The sequence below is a fragment of the Hippocampus guttulatus genome, chromosome 5 (assembly GCF_054856545.1).
Source record: "Hippocampus guttulatus isolate MCC_2025c chromosome 5, RoL_Hgut_1.0, whole genome shotgun sequence".
Lineage (NCBI taxonomy): Eukaryota > Metazoa > Chordata > Actinopteri > Syngnathiformes > Syngnathidae > Hippocampus > Hippocampus guttulatus.
In genome coordinates this window covers 22112886-22134560 of record NC_141265.1, presented here as the reverse complement: position 1 = coordinate 22134560, position 21675 = coordinate 22112886, and the positions used below count along the sequence as shown (strand labels likewise).

Here is a 21675-nt window from a genome sequence, read left to right as displayed (position 1 = left end):
AGTGATTCTGAATCGTTTTCCAGTGAGGTTTGGACTCGGCCAATGCTGCCCTTTGTCACTGATTCTGTTCATAAACTTTATGGATAGAATTTCGCGGTGCAGCCGAGGCGTTGATGAGTCTGTTTGGTGGCCTCGGTATTGCATCTCTCCTTTTTACAGATGATGTAGTGCTGTTGGCTTCTTCAAGTCGGGATCTCTAACTCTCACTGGAGCAGCCAGCCGAGTGTGAAGCGGCCGGGATGAAAATCAGCACATTCAAATCTAAACGATGGTCCTCAGTCAGAAAAGAGTTGGAGTGCCCTCTTCGCGTCGGGGATGACATCTTGCCCCAAGTGGAGGAGTTTTGGTATCTTGGGTCTTGTTCATGAGTGAGGGGAGGAGGGAGCGTGAGATTGACAGGTGGATTGGTGCACCGTCTGCTGTGATGCAGAGTTTGCATCAGTCTGTCGTGGGGAAGAAGGAGCAGAGCCCAAAGGCAATTTACCAGTTAATCTACATTCCTACCCTCACCTATGAAAGAACGAGATCCCAGATACAAGTGGCCGAAATGAGTTTCCTCCGCAGGGAGACCGGGCTCTCCCTTAGAGATAAACCGAGAAGCTCGGTCATCCAGGAGGAGCTCAGAGTGGAGCCGCTTCTCCTCCACGTTAAGAGGAGCCAGATGAGGTGGCTCAGGCATTTGATTAAACTGCCTCCTGGATGCCTCATTGGTCAGGTGTTCCGGGCATGTCTCACCAGCAGGAGGCCCCGGAGTTCCCTACCCCTGTCTAAGATTGATGTTACCCGGTGACTGGTTAGACACACACACACACACACACGCACACACACACACACACACACACACACACACACACACACACACACACACACACACAGAGCACTATGAGTAGTAACACGACAAGGGGCTACTGTACTGTACTTATTTGTCACAAGAGTGTAACACAAATTATCAAATGAACGATTTATCCATTTATTATTTTCAAATTTCAGTTGATTAGTATTTGTTTGTCCGACAATTTGTGGTTGAGATCAGGCAATGTTCTGACCTCTAACATGGCGATGTGTCACGACACGGGCACGACACTGTTGCATGTGTTGCTTGGTCATCTTGAGTACACTACACACTATAAGAGCAGTAGAACACACATGGCAATATTTTTATTGTCACGTGTGGGGTCCCTCTCATTTATACAATAGGTTAAAATGTTAAATGTCTGTACACCAGGCTTTAGAGAGATTTGATTGTCTCTCCCTAGTATATGTGAAACATTTAGGTGACTCGTAAGTCAATCCCCACTTGTGAACACGATATTCGAAAACATGACATAGGAACATAAGACAAAGCATAGGCTGATTATAATTTATACAAGGATTTATTCATTGAAAATATTTAAAAACACAAAACAGTGTGATGCCAGAAAATACCGAATTCATACCACAGCAATAAATATTCATACAATTAAACCGCCAACATTGTGATATACTGCCAATAAACAAAAACGGGTTGGTTCCCCATCCTCGAAAAAGCGTCTAAAAATATTGGAAAAAAAATCTTTCAATGGGTGAGTCTGCAGTTGTCGAAATGTCCACTTTATTCTGTACAGTTTGTTCGAGCTGATTTATTTCTCAAACTCCAATAAGTAGATGTACTGTAATGTTACTAAATATATTTTCAATACATGTTATGAACAAAAAAACAAGTCTTTATACCAAGTTGTACAAGCATTAGGTTATAATCCTGATTGAGCCGACTTTATGTCCAGCTACAGTAGTGCAAGGTGCTCCAGGTTTTCTAAAACGGTGAACAGGTATTCCTTGGTTGCTCTTCTGCTCCACTGGATTCTCCACCATCTGTATAATACAAATCCTTTATGCTGTAAAGGTGGGATTTTTTTGTACGGCACATTACATGTACAAGACAATTCCAAGTGCTTCACATAAAACATTAAAAGCATTCCAGAAAGATTTTTCTCAATAAGACATTGCAAAAATCATCACAAAGTTTTCAGCCCTGATTTAAATGAATTGACAGGAATTCAGGCCAGGGCAAGGAGCATCATACCTAAATGCCGCTTCACTCGGCTTGGCACAGGTTCTGGAAATACACTTTAGACCTGTCCCAGATGACCTGAGGAGTCTGGATGCTTCATAAGGTACTCATAAATCTTGCATGTATTTTGGTCCAAGACCGTTGAGAGATTTATTGACCAGCAGCATGATTTTAAAATCTATTCTTTGACTCACAGGAAGCCAGTGTGATGTGGTCCAGTTTTCTCGTGTTTATAAGGACTGGTGGCAGCATTTTGGATCAGCTGCAGCCACCTGAGTGACGTTTTTTAAAAGACCTATAAAGACACATCACCGTAATCAAGCCTGTTGGAAATAAAAGCATGAGCAAGATTTTCTGTCTTCTTGAGCTTTGTTTTTCAAGTGGCAATAGGCAGATTTGGTTATTGCTTTTAAATGATTGTTAAATTCAGGTCTGAGTCAATAATTACACCAAGATTTCTCGCTTTGGTTTGTAACTTTCAATGACCCAGAGACAAGGTAAACGTCTTGTCTGGATTGAGCTGGAGGAATTTTTAGTGCATCCAATCATTGTTTTGATGAATACACTTAATGAAAGTCAGGGACTATAGTCATGTGATGACACTGAAATGTAAAGTTGCGTGTCATTTGCCTTATTATAATGAGATGATATAATGCTACATAATCTGAGCAAAAGGTAGCATGAGCAGTAGATGTGGTGTGGTTGAAATGCAGAGGTGAACATTTTACAAAATTTTGCTGGTCTGCCATTTGTCATTTCTGATAACCTCTGCTCCACCTTTGTTAAAATTAGCATGAGCTGTTGGTCTAAATAATACACAGTAATGATCGGATAGGGCCACAATAGCAATAGTCATGACAAACTCCAAAATATTAAAACCTTTGTAAATAATTCTATCCAACATTTGCCCATTAATACGCCTAGAATCTGTTACATATTGAGAAAGCCCCACATTTTCCAGGCGGTTCAAGAATTCATAATGTTGGAATAAATGTAATTCTGTTATCCCATATTTACTCTCTGTTTAACCTTAAAACCTGTTTCAGAGTGATACCTCGCAAATATCTCATATACAATGGGGTAGGTTGATAATGGGAGACTTGTCGGACCGGGAGAGCTCAGGCTGCTCCTGTTCTAGCTTTTAAGATAATATCTTGTTGTTAAGTTAACGGCTTCTGCTCAAATTAACTGTTGCTTGTGAGAAGATAACATGAACCCCAGGACACCATGTGAGGGACATCCCAAACTGTGTTCGTGGATCACCGACCTCCTGCAGAAAGAGCCTATCCCAGCCGTCTTCGGGCAGTAGGTGGGGGACACCGTGAAGCGGTTGCCAGCCAATCGCAAGGCACACAAAGACGAACAACCATCCGTGCTCACACTCACACCGAGAGACAATTTAGAGTGTTCAGTCAGCCTGCAATGCATATTTATGACCCAGAGAAAACCCACGTGGGCACGGGGAGAACATGCAAACTCCACATAGGAATGCTGGAGCTGGAATAAACCCACAACCTCTGCACTGTGAGGTCGACGCGCTAACCACTGGACCCACTGAGCCGCCGCCTACTAAAACAACATAGTCAAAATCAGTGCACACAATTGACAATACTTTTGCAAAGTCATTAAAAAAAATCTGTGTTGTACCTGTGAGGTTGGTAGTTACAAATGTTGCTCGACAAGAGAATTTGGACTGAAGAGCAACATTCAAAAGAATCAAACTTTCCTTTACATATTTTCTTGCATTGGAGGTTGTTCTTAAACAAAATGGCTAGCCCACCTCATTTCTTTCATGAAACTGATGGGTTGACTCGAGAAAAACTGCTGTCTGTCCTGACCACGTTTGAGTTAAAAGCATAAATAATAAAAAGCACAATAAATACTATTGACGTAATTTAGTATTTAACCTAATGCGAAGTCCAATAAAGGTTCTGTATGACTCAAAAATTAAGTGATTCATAGTTGGGACAATAAAGTGCTTTTAATCAGCACGGTCTATAATGCTCAACTCCACAAACCATTTTTGTTTTTGTGGATAGGTGCAATAAAAAAAAAGCCATAAAATGCAACTGTAAAAGTCATTTTGGTCAATAATCTGAGTTACCCATGAATTACCTCGTGGGAGGACATTTTCCCTGAAGTATTGGCTAATGCTGATGTTGCCTGCTGGTCGATACTGCCCAACAACAATAACCTTGTTGCCATCTGTGGCCATCCCCACTCCAAGTTTGGTGCTTGTTTTCCACACAACCTGAGTAAAATGACCTGGAAGAAGAAAGGCTAGAAACATTTACAAAGTACACTTGTAAAATCTGGTAGGATACACTGTAAAGACTTTCTCTGTAAAACAGTAAATTGCTTTCAGCATGAACGCCAGTATTTTACTGTTATTTCACAATGCACCTACTGTAATTAATTGTATGGGTGTTGTGGCGATTTTACACTGCAGCTACTGTTATTTATTTTAACGGTATACAGTAAGTACTACTGTATTTTGGATTACACTATATGACAGTAGGATAGTTGTGTTTTGTTTTTACAGTGCATGCCAGTTTTTATAAAAAATAATACATCCCCATCGAAATGTATATTTTTTCTATCATACACATATTAAAATCCACACTCTGGTGGGGATAAACTACTTATATAGCCACAACAAATGACTCAGACAGAGCAGGATTCGAACAGCCGACCCTTCGGTCACAGGGTGACCCACTCTGCCTCTTGAGCCACAACCTGGTTGATGGGTCCTGTATTTTACTAAATATTTGTATGTTCTTCTGCTTCTAAAGCCTTTTACAAACGGTATGAACACATCCAGCAACAAACCATACTACTGTATTCGGCTGTCTGTGTCAACTGAAAAAAAGCATGCCGTTAAGGCATCGGTGTCAAACTCAAGGCCCGGGGGCCAGATCTGGCCCACCACATCATCTTCTGTGGCCCGTGAAAGCAAATCAAAGATGGCAACTTTCATGATGCTTGCTAAAATCTCTACCAACACTTCAAATCCTCATTTGTAATGAATAAGATTCATACTCTAAGCATTTTTTGTGACCAAACTTCTCATTACAGTAACTTAAACAATTGGTGAATAAACCGTTATTCTTGACTTCTTCATATGGTTTCACTCATAATGGCCCTCCAAGGAAAATGGTAACTAAAATGTGGCCAGCGACTAAAATGAGTTCGACACCCTTGCGTTAAGGTGTATCTCTGACGGCCCATTTGGAGGCATTGATGATAACTGGTGTTCCCATCTTTGTGTCTACATTGTGTTGTAGTCGCTAAAACAAGGTGCTGTGGTTAATTTTAATGCAGGGCAATTAACAAAGAAGTGGAATGTATTTGCTGTCGATCTCCAGTGTTTGAGAGAAAATACTCTTTATACTGTTAAATTACAGTTTGTTATTCTTAACCAAGCATTCACTGTTAATTTACATGCAGATTAATATTTAATGGTATTTCACATAAAAAATATACAGTAAGATTATAACATCAGTAATTTACAGAAATCCATAGTTTTATGCTGTTAAATTAATTATCTACTGTTCTTGTTAACTGACAGATTCACATGCTATGGATGAATATTTTACAGTATTTTACAATCATTATAAAAACAGTCATAAATTCACCATAAATTTCCATAAATTCATTAGCGTGTAGAATTGGAAAAAGAAATAAGAGGTACTGTTTGTCAAAAACGGACTCTACCAACATGATGATGCGCAGTAAGCAGATATTAAGAGGTTTTTTGTTTCATTATTGTATATATACACACACACACACACACAAATACACTGCATCCTACATGCTCCTCTCATCTAACCCAAGGAAACAAAAATATTCACAATAAATATAATATTTTGAAAGTAATACTTCAGTGTGAGCCTATCATTGTTGCAATGGACCTCATTAGGTTGTAGGTCATTGAGTCTTGAGGTACGTATCTATGCACAAAGACAACATCAGGCCCTATTTTCGTTAATAGCGCAACTCTAGTGCAAAGCGCAATCAGTGGAATTTGATTTCATGGGGTACATATTTTGCTAGACTTGGCACAGGTAGAATTTGGGCATAACGGGGCGCCCTTGTGGCCGGGAATGTATCATTTTTCTGGCCAATCGTGGTGGCATCCCTCATTTGCATTAAAATCACGGCGGTCTGAGCGCACACAGAGACTCATTGGGGTCCGTGGACTTTTTGTCACCAAATTCACCCGGAACGCCCAGCGATGATTAGCGCATCAACTAAATTCACAGACACGGTAAACTAGACTTGTGCCAGAACGAAAATAGAGATGCGCCCATTTTTACTCCAAGCAAAGTCTACTTTCTGTGTCCCAATTGTCAGGTGCATCAAGACCAAGCCAATGAGGTGCCACATTGTCCCAAACATGCAAGACTGGACTTGCCCCGCCACCAGAATGAATATGCACCCGTTTTTCTGCTGAGCACACAGGCTATCAAAAGAGGGCCCATAATGTTTACTTTTGGTTCCTTATGGATATTTGTTGAAGCAATATCTGAGCTCAATTAGTGTTGTTTTACCTGTGTTGCCACTAAATCCTGGGTAGCTCCAGTTGTAATGCTTGACTTCATCATACCACGAATCGACCGCTTCCTTCCCTAGACAAGACAAACGTTATCTCATGACAATTCCGTGCAAACAATGTGCACATAAGACTGGGAAAGAAGTAAAATCAAACAACTGACACATGAATGTTTGCATCGAGTCACATGAAGTAAAAGAAGAACAATACGGGCTAAAATCTTGAGTAACACTTGTTTTGAGAAGGGAAATACACCTGTTAGTTTAATGGGCGCCGAACTCCACTTGTAATAAATATTCTCGCCATCACTGCTGCCGCTGTGCCGTATAACACCCAAAGCCAGTAAGCGATCCGCCCATCTCTGAGCCGCTGCATTAAGCTCGCTGTTAAGAGTCAGAGGCGGTGTATTGTGCTGAGCTCTGTAGGTGTTGTGAGATTCCAGGAACTCCCGTTGAAAGCTTGCATCTGCCGATCAAATTATAAATGATCTTTGTGATGAGAAAACAGGCTGGCATGGCTGCCGGAATTATTCCTGGAAGAAGAGCGCACTCACCTGCCATTGTTGTTTGATGTTACAACGCTGAAAAAAAAAAGGAAATAGTTAAAAAACAAACCACGCCGCTATTTTTATCCATCACAACAATATTGAGGAAGGAAGAAGGGATAGAGTCAGTGTGTTAGTCAGAATCTGGTGATGAGAGTATGACACTTGCCTGTCAAACAGCAGCGAACACAAATTACCTCTGGAGAAATGACTTGTAAAGATAGACTTCCTCTGCTGTCTCAAAATCGTCTGGCTTGAGACAAAATCATCTGTCTTGATATTTATATACTTGAGATGTGGAGGTGGAGACAGAAACCCAGCCTTTGCTTTGTTATGACCTCAGTGGCTTCATACAGCAGGCTTCTTAGCGTCTTGTTCCGTTTCGGAGCTTCCTGTTGTGTAACTCAGTTCACTACACTCCAGCAATGTACATCGAATCATAGGTGGGACAACCTCATGTATACTTTATACTGCATTTATTTTTCTATATGGAAATCACAAACGGTGGATCAAAAGAAGCTGTTGCTCCATTTTGGGGTCTTTGTTAGGCATTTGTATGTGACAGAGACAACCACAGATATAAACAAGTTTTCTGGCTTTGTCTGGGCTCCGCCCCTCCTTGGCTTTCACGAGTTCCCCAACCGCAAAACAGGTTCTGCCTTTCTTTTGGCAAACAATATCATGCCGACACACATATGAATGAAGATGCCGCAGAGCAAACACTGCTACAAAAGAAAAAAAAAAAACAAATTCAACATATCATTCCGGAGTAGTTGTTGTGTTGGAGGTGGGTTTGACATGCAAAGACCTGAATGTAGCATGCATACAGAACATTCCAAGGCACCCAGACTTCAATAATTCACTTTGAAACACTGTGCTTAATTAACACTTGGACTGACAATATGCCAGGACCTCACCCTACTGTGGAAAACCAACCCAAGACAGAAACTAATTATTCCAAACAAATTAATTATCTACACATTTATTCTTTCATTGTATCCATCCTCTACTCTGCTTATCCTCCCCTAGTTTAATTGTGAGATTGTTATGTCATTGCTGTTAACACAAAATAAATACCCATAAAACATTGTGGAAGGTGTGAGGCGTGCGGTTGGCAACTCACCGCATAGATTTACTTTGCCGCGAATTGCACGAGAACTTGGTCGAGAAAACGCAAGTCGACGCCGTGAATGAACTTGTCCATAGGGTTTAGGCCAGTCTTGACTTAATCAACTCCGTCTCCGTCTCGTCTTCACGAGTCCACGAAAATGCATCCCGATTTAGTCCCAGTCATCATTTATTAAGGGAGGTTTTGGTCTCGTCTGGTCTAGTTTTCGTCCAGTGAAAATTTTGCGTTGACAAAAGTATTTTTGCTTAGGATATTAACACTATTTTAGTCTAATTTATTATACTTTGCAGCTTCATTTGAAATGCTATCTCTAGAGTGACTAGGAAATTAAAAGATATAACAAACAAACAAAAACAAGAATTAATTAGCTAACTTATAAATAAAAAAATGTGCACATAAAATAATTACCAACATAAAGTGTCCTCCTTTGGGATCATGCTCCAGATCTGTGCTCAGAAAGAACTCAACATATCTATTTGATACTGACACATTACCAACTGTCAACACTGAATATTATTCTGTTCAACTGAATGGTCTCGACATGTCAAAAGTATTTAGCAGTGTGTTTGGACTTGTGCCATCACAAGCTCTGTAATTCAACAAAATGATCAACCTGTGCATGTGCAGCTCTGTCTTCTAAAACGTCAATGATTCATTACTGTATAAAAATAATATATCCTCATTAGTAGTTAGAATTAGAAGCTAAATTTAGCCCCTCAACAGAATTAAGCCCGACTGCCCAATTGTTCACCTTTGTTGTTGTTTTAACCTTTCATGCACCCTGTAACCTGATAACATGGTAAACTGTCCACTGTAGTAACCGCTGTCCCTGAAAGGGATAAATGCACTGTATTTAACTCAAAGAGGCATACCAACAGCGGTGCAGGTCATCCATTGGACACAGGTGTGTGTTCCCAATAGTACATTCAATCGTTTATTGAAATTAAAATGAAGTAAAACAAATATGATTGCCGTCAGTAATTTCTTTGTGTATGCTTTATATTGCACTTAATTGGACGGTGTTTGTTTTTTCATCTTTCTGCCTACATTCTTGCTGCTGGAGGCTGTAAATTTCCCCAGTGTGGGACTAATAAAGGATATCTTATCTTCCTTAACTCTTACCCGTAATCTGTGACCCCTTTAATACAGGTGCATATGGAACAGTCCCAACCAAGCCTTGTTGCGTGAACGGATGAAGCCTGCTCGAATGAGAGGTGAAACGTCTTCTGAGACAACCAGAAGAGTCCAATTGCGGTGGATTCAATGCCCTGAGAATGAAATTACTTGGATGAATGACATCCATTTACTAGCAGACCACTTTAACATCAATGCAAATACCGAAGCAACGAATCTCCAGTTGTACTGTCACTGAGTAGCAGAGTGTTAGGTTGATTGTTTTTAGTTATCATACATTTGCTTATTATTAATAATAGATTGATTATGCCTGCAATGAAGAACGCTCATGCTTTTAATAAAGATATAATGCTTTTAATCATTATATACTCACCTTTATAAGCAAGAATGCTTAGTGCACTGTGTGGCAGTTGAGGGACGCAAGCACCTTTCCGAGGAAGTGGTTGGGAAGAGAGAAGTAGTAAGACTAAACAGGAGCAAGGTCGGACGTGGACGGAACTGTCAACAACAGCTGCAACTTGGTGTTTTTGTAATGATTGCACACATGTACGTAATTTTCACTCACATACACACAGATAGTCAAACAAGTTCAGTGTGTCTTCAACAGCCCTCATCCTTTAGGTTGGACACACCCATCATCATAAAGTTTCAATCAGTCAATCCATTTTAATTGATGAAGCATAGCAGGTGTCATATAAAGTATGCTACAAGAAAAATAAAAGGGGTTACTTAAAAGATCTGGAACGAAATTAATAAAATGGGTTCGAATATCCAAGTAACACAAAGACATACTGGGCGATAAAAATCGATAGTTTATGCTAGGTTTAAAATCAAATCATGAGATATGTTTTTAAATGGAATTTGGAAACATTTAATATTGAGGGAGCCTGTCTGATGGAAAGTGACACTTCATTCAGTTTAGGCGGCAACCAAATTCTTCGAGCTCAATTCGACCTGGAAGAATTTGGTCTGCTGACAGGTAAAACCAGACAAAGTGTATGCATGGAGCATGCTTGTAATGTGCCAGAGGTGCAATACCATAACATAAATGTAAAAGTAACATGACCCCCCCACCCCCCTCCACACATACACACACATCATTTTAAATGAACACAAAGCCAAAGAAGGAATGTCAGAACTTGCCTAGTGTGTTCTCAGAAGCAGCTACCAATTCAAAAATTGAGCAGCAGCAGTTTAGCAGTTTAGCCGACTGTCACGTGTCCTTCTCGAGAGAATGGGAGTATTTTAACTCAATTTAAACACTTGTGTGGCTTGAGAACTCTTCACGAGCCTTCCTTTTCTTCGGAAAAATTCTAAAGCAAAATTCATCGATGGCTCAGTCCATGTCTCTGTATGTACATTTTTTGGCCTTAACAAATGTTGGGCTAGTCTAAACATGGCATTCCAATTATTGCTTTATTTTTTATTTATTACATTTTTTTAAATGAATTAAAATGAAAAATCCAATTTTCATCCATCTCAGTAGATTGCCATTTTGCCTTGTAATGCCACTTTCCGTCGACTGAAAACGACATTTCACGTGACATGACAGTTACATGAGCGAAACTCAGAAAATGGATGAACCATGATGGTTGTTACCTTAGTCGTGTAATCCTAATACATGGTGTCTGCAGACTGGTGGAAAGCTGCAAGAAACAAATTCGCACAGAGCCCTTAAAGCACTGTGATGTCATTTTCGGTCAACAGCAACACCCAAATCCTGAGATGGATAAAAACTGGTAAGTGGACATTTGAGAGTCTTCAATTAACCAAACAAGCAGTTTCTGGAATGTGGTACCCAGAGAAAGGCCATGCAAGTCAAGAGAGAAGGTGTGAATTCCACAAGGGAAGCCTGAAGCAAACCACTGTTTAAATGTGCTGCATATCAAATATTAATTGCATTTAAATTGTTTTCATTTATTCACAGATACATTCGTTTTACAGAACTCATAAAGGTTGGGAAAATTAAGTCACGGTTCAATAAAGTCAACATTCTACATTGAAGGACATGCTTTATAATCTAACAGTTCCTGTGTAATGTTACATGATGGAAAAAACAGTTTTGGATCCACCGGAGGCTCTCACCGCAATTTGTACGTTTCGCCTCTGTGTGAATTTGTTTCTTGCAGCTTTCCACCAGTCTGCAGACACCAAGTATTAGGATTACCCGACTAATCTCTGTTATTGCCCTGAGGCAAACTTGTTCTTGCTTCACTGCAAATCTCTCCTCAAATCCCTGTAAGTGATTCTCTTTCTCTCTCTGGAAAATAAGAATAAAACACTTCTGACAAAACTAATATTATTTAATCGGCTGTCAGGCACTGTCCGACTCCTGGAATGTAACCTGCTGTGCATGTGAAGCGGAGGGCTCCAGCCTTCAAAGTATGGAGCTGAATCTTACATCCAAAGAATTCAAAAACATTTTCAAAACCTCTGACAGTAAGTAATAAAATGCCTTTCCATTTACAACATATAGGCCTTCCTTGGGCAAGTCAAGTCAAAACATTTTCTTTACAAGAATATGTTCGATGCAGCATTTCGTTTGCGGAATATGAATTAAGCAGCAAAATCCACCCGTATTCATACATCTCGGGTGCGGCAATTTTGCCACATGCTGTCGACTGAAAATGACATCAAAGTTGCTCAGGGCTCAGGTGATGACCAATCACTGTGAAAACTGTCATCATTTTCAGCAAGTGGCAAAATATATAATAATAATAATAATCACAACCCATAGCTCTGTTGCTACTAGTTTCGAATATACTTTTGTCAGTTTGGTTGGCTTTTGTTCCCTCAAGCTCAAGACAAATTTGATAAACAACTCCAGCTAAATGCACTTTGTCCTTATCAGCAGGATCGTTGATTTAAAAGCTGTATACCATGTAAAGGAGTTACGAGCATTACACTGGAATCAAAATGTAGTCTAGTTCAGAAGGTTGAAAGAAAGCCATTGCTGGTTCGAATCTTTGACAATACTATTGATTTGATGACCAGTTAAGTAATGTAAACCAGAAAGTTTTTAATTAAACAAATTAAAAAACGGGTTCGACAGAAATAAATTGTCACTTAACCTGAAAAAATCGGAGTTAATTGTTTTTGGCACAAGACCAATCAAACACCAAGCTAAAATTATGGTCAACTCAATTGAGATAGAAAGAGCGTATGAAACCAAGTTTCTCGGATTAGTAATAGACTCAAAACTATGTTGGAAGCCACATATCGATAACGTAAAAAGAAAAATAGCCAAAACCGTAGGGATCCTCTACAAAACCAAGGAAGTGCTAAATAAGAGATCTTTGTACACATTATACACTTCATTATTATTACCATATATGACCTACTGTGTGGAAATATGGGGAAATGCCTGCAAAACAAACACACTCCCTCTTCTAAAACTACAAAAAAAAGCAATTCGAATTATTAATAGATCAAAATATACGGAACCCACAAATCCACTATTTATCAAATTAAATACGATGGCATTTTATGACCTGGTTGACTTTAAAATCGCCCAATTAATGTTCAAAGCACACAATAACCTGCTCTGCCAAAACATTCAGAGGTTTTTCGAAATTCAAGAAAGCAGCTATGATTTAAGAGGTACCAACTTATTCAAAAAACTCAAAACAAGAACAAACATCAAGCAAAGAAGTGTATCTATCAAAGGTGTTAATCTGTGGAATAATCTCGAAACGGACCTGAAAATGAGTAAATCGCTTGCTGAGTTCAAAAACAAATTCAAAAAAATAGTACAAACAACCTACATCAATCAGAGTTAAAATGATCAATTCAAAACATTAAATATAATGATAAATCAGAACTAAGTTGATAAATAGAGAAAGGTATATAAATATCCATTATGAATACAAGAGAAAATTGTCACAAGAGTGTCAGGGTGTGGAAGTATATAACCCCGATACAAACCAAAAGTTGTAAAAATATCACGGTTAAGGGTAAAGTATGAGCCTTAATGGAGACTTCTCTCTTCTTACTTTTTTCTTTTCTGATTGATATAAAAATGATTTATTAGATATAAACACATAACGGGGTAGGACTAGATAAGTTTTTTACTTCTTCCTACTCCCTTGAACATAATAACTGTGTTGAATGAAGATTGATTTCTTTCTTTTTACTTTTTTTATCTACCTTGTTTTCTGTCAAATTATTACTGTATATATGTTTTATGTTCAATAAACAAACAAACAAACAGAAAGGTAGTCTCTGGTTTATATTACTACTGTACTACTATTATGACTACTACTACAAATAATGATTATAATAGAGCCAAGGACGCTTACAACGAATTACTTTTTTCTTAGTTCAGTCAAACCGTGCTGTGAGGTTTTGGACCATATCACTGCTTTGACAAAGGTAAAGGCACATCTTAATGGAAATCACCCTCCCTCCTGTTTGCGTACGTCTGTGAAGATCACAAATATTGTTGCAGCAATGTTGCCACCTGTTGGTGATTTAGGCAAGTTACAGCATTGGTGTCAACGTCTAATCCACGGTGCCCTCGAGAAGTGGATTACTGCATTAGAGCCAGTGCGAAGGGAGGCCTCAGAAAGTTTGTCTGAGGACAGGTGACCCGTGTGCTTGAAAGGGGAGTCATTTGGAACCTTTGTTTGACACGTGTTTGTGCGTGTGTGCGTGTGCGTGTGTGTGTGTGTGTGTGTGTGTGTGTGGATGAGGAGTGTCAAAAGTGAATTAAAGGCAACACCTTTTCCAATCTGAAGTATACATGAGACAACTGTGTGGCACAACTATGCCATTTTGGTACCTCCAAACCTTCCCCCAAGATACATTAACCCAGTGCTTCTCAATTATTTTCTGTCATGCCCCCCCCCCCCCCCCAGGAAGAAGAAAACATCTTGCCCCCCGCCCCCGCACGACTATGAATCGTATCATTTGTCTATAACATTTTTATAAGTGCAGTACACCTCTGCATGCATAACACTGTATCCTTATTAACGTATAAGAGAATAAAAAAAGAAAGAAATATGGACCAATTTACAACAAAGAATAGCTTTATTAACTGTAACAGAAAAGATGTAAAATGCATCTGAAATTCAAAAATAAAATTAAATCCTTAATTAAACTGGAAACATTTTTTGACTGACCATGTCAAACCATATGACACTGAAAAATGAAATTACATAAAATCAAAAAATAATAATGCATTCAAACTGATCACCAACATCAACTCAGGAGCACAATATTAAAAAAACGTTAACCTGCAAAACAAAAATATATAAAATAATTTGTGCTGATTTTTTTAATCAAAGATGATGTCTGGATTAATGGCTACAATGAGCACGTTTTGCAATGCACAGCTTTTCGAAGTGAGGTTTGAAGCAAGACACAGCAACTCTCGGCTCCTGCTCAATGTGTAGCGGGGATTTTAGTTTACTGAAGTAGCAGTCACAAAGCGGGATGATTGTTGGCAATATTCGGCACGTTTTCGCTGAGAAAATTCAAGTCGCTTATCAGTGTGATTGGGGTGCAATGTATTTAAGTGACGCTTTAATTTATTTGGCTTCATGCTGTCCGCTGCCAACATTTTTAGACACAGTAAGCACATCGATCTTCCCTCGTCTCCCACCGTAGTCACAGTGAAGCCAAGCGCGACATACGCTTCGTAATATTTCCTCCCTTCGAATGCTCCCTGCGCACACTCTGCCAATGAGAGCGCCACTGCCCCCTAATGTAGTGGAGGTGCAACTGCACTTTATTCTCGGACAGTTAAAAAAAAAAAAGCATGTTCCTGGATGGTCAAACGCGCCCCCCTTGACGGAGCCTCTGGGGAGGGGGGGCGCCCCACTATTTGAGAAGCACTTCATGAACCAAAGTTATAGTCTGTAATTCAGTTCTATGTTGCTCACATGCTGTGATATTATGAGGTCTCTGCAGTTTGTAGTTAAAGAGGAAGTCAACCGCACCCGCAGCGGCTCCTCTCTCTCCTGAGGAAAGAAATCTCATCTGTGCTGTATGTTGCACATGTAGCACATTTGACAATGAACTTGACTTGAACTTGAACTCCAAGCTACATGACGCAGCTGTGATGCCATTTTCAGTCAACAGAAAATATCAAAATGGCCCGCCCCTGCGAGTGCTAAAATCGGGTGGATTTAGCTGCTTAACTCATGTTCCACAAGCGCAATATGAATCAGAATGTGTACACTAGAAAAGGCGCATAAGAACATATTATTGTGAAAAATAATTTGCGGTTGTCTTTGCCTTTTCATGATAAATGTGTTGTTGGGAGCACCGCAGTTAAAGTTAACATTTTGAAAAGCTGTAGAAACCATAATAGAATATCATTAGAGTCTGGACCCACGTGTTGTACTAACAGACTGTTGATATTCCCATACTTACATTTCTCTCGTACCTTTGCAGTTATTCATACATAAAACAACTGTTGAACTGCATTTGGTTTACAGCTGCAAAGGCACACAAGTTCCCAAATGCATTATATTCAGGTAGATGATACTGAGGTACTTTCATAAAGAAAAAGGCATATTTGTGTAATATGTTAGGATTGCTCCGCCAGAACAGCAAAACATTTCTCTGTCTGGTTCGCCTTGTGTCCCCTGCTGTGAATTCTCTGTCGTAATGGCAGAGTTAATCTGACAGACAGACACAATCTGAAAGGCTCAGTGGTATGCCTTGTTTTACTATTAGATTTACTCTCCAAATATTACTTGGGGAAGTTCGCTTTGATCCTTTAGAGCTTTGCTCAAATCCCTTTCATTACCTGAGAATTTGAGTGGGCATCCTTCAGGCCAGGTTTGAAATGTTTTGATGGAGGCGATGAAGGGTTAACACAGGATGTTTTTGAAGGTCACGGGGGCCTTTTTGGGAGCACTGCCGAGGCTCTCTGGCTTATTAACCCCTCGTCAAGATTACACTGAACAGGAGGCCAGGTTATAGGACGACAGATTGAGGTCCGGCAATCTCTTTAAACATACAGAGAGAGAAACTATGACTGGATAAGAAGGAAGCTGCTTGTCTGAAGTAAGTAATGAGCATTAGCTATACATGTCCTTGTGATAAAAAAAATGAGCAACAGCAAAGTCTGCTGCTCACTTCGTTTTCGACACTTGTTGAGCAGGCAGAAGAAAGCAAAGGGCCTCATGGAGGCAGACAGAGACACAGTCAGTGAGAAAGGCCCCAGTTGGCATCTAAATCACTTTATTGTGCTAATCAGGTATTAGCGACAGCTAGGGCAATTAGTCAAGTCACAAAAGAGATTTGTTCAGGAGAACCACAGCAAGGAAACATCATTTTGAATGAGAAATCTCAGGGATCAGGTGTCCTGTGCCGCTTCACTCTAAGATGCTTGAACAGGCCAGAATCCTCTTACTGGGACTCCCACTATCCACACTAATTCCTTCATGGAGGAAGTGGAACTGCAGTACTGTAAGTCATCACATTCTCTTATCATGGCTTCAGCTGTCAAGTCAGCGCTTTAACACAGATTTGCGCAGGATGTCTCAGGCTCGTTTCGGGCTGTTGATTTTTCAGCTTCTGTTTGGGCTCGTGTGATTGAGTTTACAGTTTTGTGGCTTTGACATTATCTCAGCCTTGTCCTGTTTTTAATTGCTGACCCAATTTCCTCTGTCTGAGCCATCGTGTTGTACACACCTGTATCTGTTGTTGTCTTGCCCGAGTTGCTGTTTGTATGTTGCCCCATTTTTGTTCTTGAATATTTGCTCTAAGTATTGAGTTTGTTTGCCTGCGAGCTCTGAATTGCCTGTTGACACCACTTGACTCCCACATAGAATACTGTGACCTAGGGAGATGCTTTGCCTGGCAACATGCCCTGCATTGGCAAAATGGATACATTTATCTGCTGTAACAAATAATGGAACATTGTGTGATCATGTACTTGACACTAATATTTTCTACAACAAAAATGCAAAATTCCACCGCATCTCATTTGGAATATGCGAGCTTTAACAGCTTGCTTAAAACAAATTACAGTACTTCTATAATATTGCAGTTTTGTTGCCATATTGTCATAGCATTATCAGACGACAACTAAATTAATTTTATTCTAATGTTGTGGTGTCAAACGAGAAGAATCTGTGTGGAAAAACTTGTCATATGGATCTATTGCGTCAAGAGATTGTTTAATTGCTCAGCAATCACCCACAATGCCTTTTTGCGGTTGTAATGCAGAGTGAGAGCAATTGTGACATTTTGTTCCAGCTGCATTAATGTAACCCACAAAATTCGGTAAGCGTACATTGCTCAGTGAAAATTTCAGTACCAGAGTGGCTTGAACTATCGGTGACCAATTCCCTGTGACATTGAAGATGATTCCGTGATGGGTATTTGAATATGAGGAGTTGTCGTGAATGCAAGGTGTTTCATAATTTGTTCATGGTCTGAAGCATCTGCATTCAAAACGCTTTCTTTTCAAGTCCCTCACACAAACCTCAGTGTATCCTGTTCACCCTTTCTTGAGAATTGTCAAATAGTATATGTGTGTTCACATGTCAACTCAATGCAGTTTTAGCATTTCAGGTACTAAATTGCAAACTAGATGTGGTCCAACATACTGTAGTTGCGATCAGAATGGTCCGTATTTCCCTGTCAGCATTCGACTTTTAATTGCAACTTCCAACCAAACATCCATCCATTTTTTAAATTTAAAACCCTAGTGGCCTGCAGGTACACACCATGTGACATGCGTTTTGTTGCAAAAAAAAAAAAGACTCGTGGCATGCATTTTTTTTTGCAACACAACGTTAAAACCCATGCATGGCATGCATTTTTTTTTTTGCAACACAACGCATGTCAGGTGTACATGATGTGTACCTGCAGGGCACGAGGGATAGCCACTTTTCCATTTCAGAGGCACAGGGATCACAATAATCATATTAATCATCATAAATAATGTTCATTCTTTTTGTTATTGTTTTTGTGATTGTAATACACTACTAGCTGGAAGAATACTATTAGTAGGAGCTGTAGTGTACCTTTTTATCTAAAGTATGATTTATGTTGTTATTGTTTAAACGTGATGGTGTTGTGCCCACCATTTGCGCACTGGAGGCATTCTATGTTGATTTTTTTTTTTCTAAGAAGGGGTCATGAGGAACTTTAGGGGTCACAAGGCAATTGGAGCTCTTTTGAAAAGTCATTGTTGTTGAAGGGCCAGACAGGAATGAATGTGAAGATGTGGAGGGGAGGGAAGAGTGTGGGTGCATATGTTTGTGTGAACATAGGGAAGAGATTAGTAAATGAAAGGAAATGTTGGGATTGAGCACCCAAAACAACTCAAAGCAACTCCCTTTGCAAAAACTTTAAAAAAGGAAAGTCATAAATTAAAAGTTCAGGCTACGGGAATGCTGGTTAAGAGGTTTCCTGACGACTAGACAGATTTGATAGATGTCCTGTTCTTAAAATCATAGTTATTTGTTGTAAAACTCACGAAAGACATGAGTCAACTGGTAAACTTTTAAATATCCTTATTTATTTATTGTTTTACCCATGTTAAAAAAAAAATACAGAATACTCAAACTTCTCAAACAGTTGCGAAACGACACAATTCAGTGGGCAGTAACAGGCTGCCATAAAACACAATTACCATTCAATAGATAGATTAGCGTTGGCTCCCCATGACGAGCCAGTTACACAATTTAGAAAAGAGCTCCAATGAAGTCCACTACATGTCTGGACACTGAAAAAGAATTCAGTTCAAAGCTATTCTCTGGTACCATATATAACAGATTTTCCCAACCTTTATTGAGCCGAGACATAATTTATCCGAACATTAGAAACCTTTGACCGCACATCACCGAATGAAAGTGCGTAAAAAGTGAATACGTTATACCTATCTCAGAAGGCCTGAAGTATTATAATGTAGCCATCCATCCATCTAACCATTATCCGAGCCACTTATCCTCACAAGGGTCACAGGCGTGCTGGAATCTATCCCAGCCGTCTTCAGACAGTAGGGCGGGTTCTACCATGAAATGGTTTCCAGCCAATCACAGTGCAGCATAGTCCATTTTGTAGGGGAAAAAGTTCCTAATTAACTACAGGGTGGACCTTGCCAATTTTCAAATAATTATTTTTCAAATTCAGGTTTGTCGAATACCATGTAGTGGAGATCATCTTGGAGAATCCATCCATCCATCCATCCATCCATTTTCAACACTGCTTATCGTGAACACTGTAACAGTGTTCAGTGAACGGTGTCACGGGGGTTGCTGGAGCCTATCCCAGCTGACTTGGGGCGGAAGGCGGACTACACCCTGAACTGGTCGGCAGTCACTCGCACAACCCTTCACACCCAGATCCACACCGTCAATGGGTGGGAACCAATACCACGCTGCCCGCTCACAAGTCAGGCGAGTGTACCACCATCACCATCAGCGACTTCTTCTAGAAATGTTCCTTGTTGTTATTGTTGTCTATGAGTGTTGTTGTTGAATTCATTCTTCTCGTCTTGAAAAGAAGGTTGCTCAAGGTTTTTCTTCTCATCTTGTTTAAAATTTGGATGCAAATCGAGATGTATAAATTATCTCCCGTCCTCATCGGAAATTGTACATTGGAGCTGCAAATAAGGAAGATTAATTGACATCCACTTACGGCAAGGGTGGGCAACTCCTGAGTGGCCACTTGATTGATTTCGAAACATTTAAAAACTGCTTGCTCTCCCATATCAGTTTTAAGTTGTAATGACACTTTTCACCACTAGATGGCAAACATTGTTTTGTAGCACTTCCGCGGGTGAAGCTCCATTAGAGAGAAGAGCATCAACATACTCTCAGCTTCGGTTGGTTTTATTGCAGGCTTCAACATGAAGGAGGGTTTTACTATACCCAACTGGAATAGCACATTGATCATTAAGACACAGTTTCAATGAACTATGCCGAACATAAACACACTTCAATGATAATAATCATTACGGAAAAGGTTCAGCATTAGATGCCACGGTGCATGCTGGGAAGTAAAGAGCTGCCAATCTCAGCAGATGTACACAGCGATTTTTTTTCCTCCTGCAAAAAACATTGACGGTTAGTTTTAAGTACACGTGGAGTCATGCCCCGTGTGTCCTCCAAAAACACGGACATATTCAATTACGTTAATAGCGTCTCAAATGTGTATGGGGACTTAGACAAGCTGCTGTTGTGATGGTGGTGGACTCCCTTATGCCAGAGAGATAAACCCCTTTTGTTTGGCTCCTTTACAAACAGGGTGGTCTGACCTATACCAACTGCACTATCATACATTAGAGTGAGTTTGCCTATTGATTTGGGCATTCTGAATTACATGCACAGCAAACATAGTATGATATAAAACTCTTTTACTTTATGTACACAACTTTGTATGCCGCTGTGTTTCTTTGTGGCTCTGTACACAGGCTTGGGGAGTAACAAAATACATGTTCCAGCATTACGTATTCAGGATACTAAAAAATGTAGCTGTAGTTTGTTCTGTTACAGTTACTGACAAAAACATGTGATTGGATTACAAGTGCATTCATAAACAAGCATGACAGGTTGATTGGGCACTCTAAAGTGTCCTTCGGTGCAATTGTGAGCGCAAATGGTTGTTCGACTATATGTGCCCTGCGAGTGGTTGGCAACCAGTTCAGTGTGTCCCCCGCCTACTGCCTGATGAGAGCTGGGATAGACTCCAGCACACCCGGGACCCTCGTGATGATAAGCAGTTCAGATAATGGATGGATGGAGAAAGACGGCGCAGTGGAGTCCTCACCCGCTTTCAAACTTGTTGGCCAAACAAGATTTCTCAGAGTTAAGTGGTGAACGGGTCACAATGTAGCTCAATGGAACGCTGTTGGTCAGTCCATGTATGGGTTTCTGTTGGCTGCCAGTCAAATGAGACAGGTCACTGGCCCAATATGTTAGTCTAACGGGGTCAGTTTTGAAAGTGACTTGAAGGGATTGGATGCTTTGTTTTTTCAAATCTGGGATAAAATGGCACCGTTTTTCATAATCGACAATCCTCTAAATTACTTCTCGAGGACATTGAGAAACATCATTCCACCACAGCAAATAACCCCATTTTATGCATTATTTTGGCAAAGATATAGTTACTACCCTAAATCAGAAAGCTACTCTTCTTAAAGTCAACTTTTTGTCAAGCTTCAGAAAAAAAATTTGATTCCCCATCCTGTGTGGCCAGTCAGTTGGAGTCATAGTTTGGAACTGCGTCAGTTCTCTTGGCAAAGCAAACATACTCTTTTGTGATGCGGGATTAATGACCAATAGTACACCTAGAAGAATAGA

General features: G+C 40.0%; 1 protein-coding gene across 3 annotated transcripts; it reads right to left on the bottom strand.

Annotated features, from left to right (window-relative positions):
- Positions 1–1354: 1354 nt before the first annotated feature.
- On the bottom strand, positions 1355–7569 carry LOC147205527 (Golgi-associated plant pathogenesis-related protein 1-like). Of its 3 annotated transcripts, none has more exons than XM_086112130.1 (6): positions 7344–7569; positions 7156–7182; positions 6858–7067; positions 6601–6678; positions 4166–4330; positions 1355–1851 (listed from the first exon to the last, which is right to left on the bottom strand). In XM_086112130.1, exons 2-6 carry the CDS (start codon positions 7160–7162, stop codon positions 1793–1795), a joined length of 519 nt encoding a protein of 172 aa, XP_085968256.1. In that variant the 5' UTR covers positions 7163–7182; positions 7344–7569; the 3' UTR covers positions 1355–1792. The 3 variants fall into 3 exon arrangements, with proteins under 3 accessions (XP_085968256.1, XP_085968255.1, XP_085968257.1); XM_086112129.1 differs by having other exon boundaries at positions 7316–7561; XM_086112131.1 differs by having other exon boundaries at positions 4166–4315; positions 7316–7545.
- Positions 7570–21675: the final 14106 nt, after the last annotated feature.

What these genes read in the sequence shown, in the direction of transcription:
- LOC147205527 (XM_086112130.1), bottom strand. An exon ending in GGCGCCCATTAAACTAACAG is followed by an intron (nt 6,679 to 6,857) that starts GTGTATTTCCCT and finishes TGTCTTGTCTAG; the next exon opens with GGAAGGAAGCGGTCGATTCG. An exon ending in AGGATTTAGTGGCAACACAG is followed by an intron (nt 4,331 to 6,600) that starts GTAAAACAACAC and finishes AAATGTTTCTAG; the next exon opens with CCTTTCTTCTTCCAGGTCAT.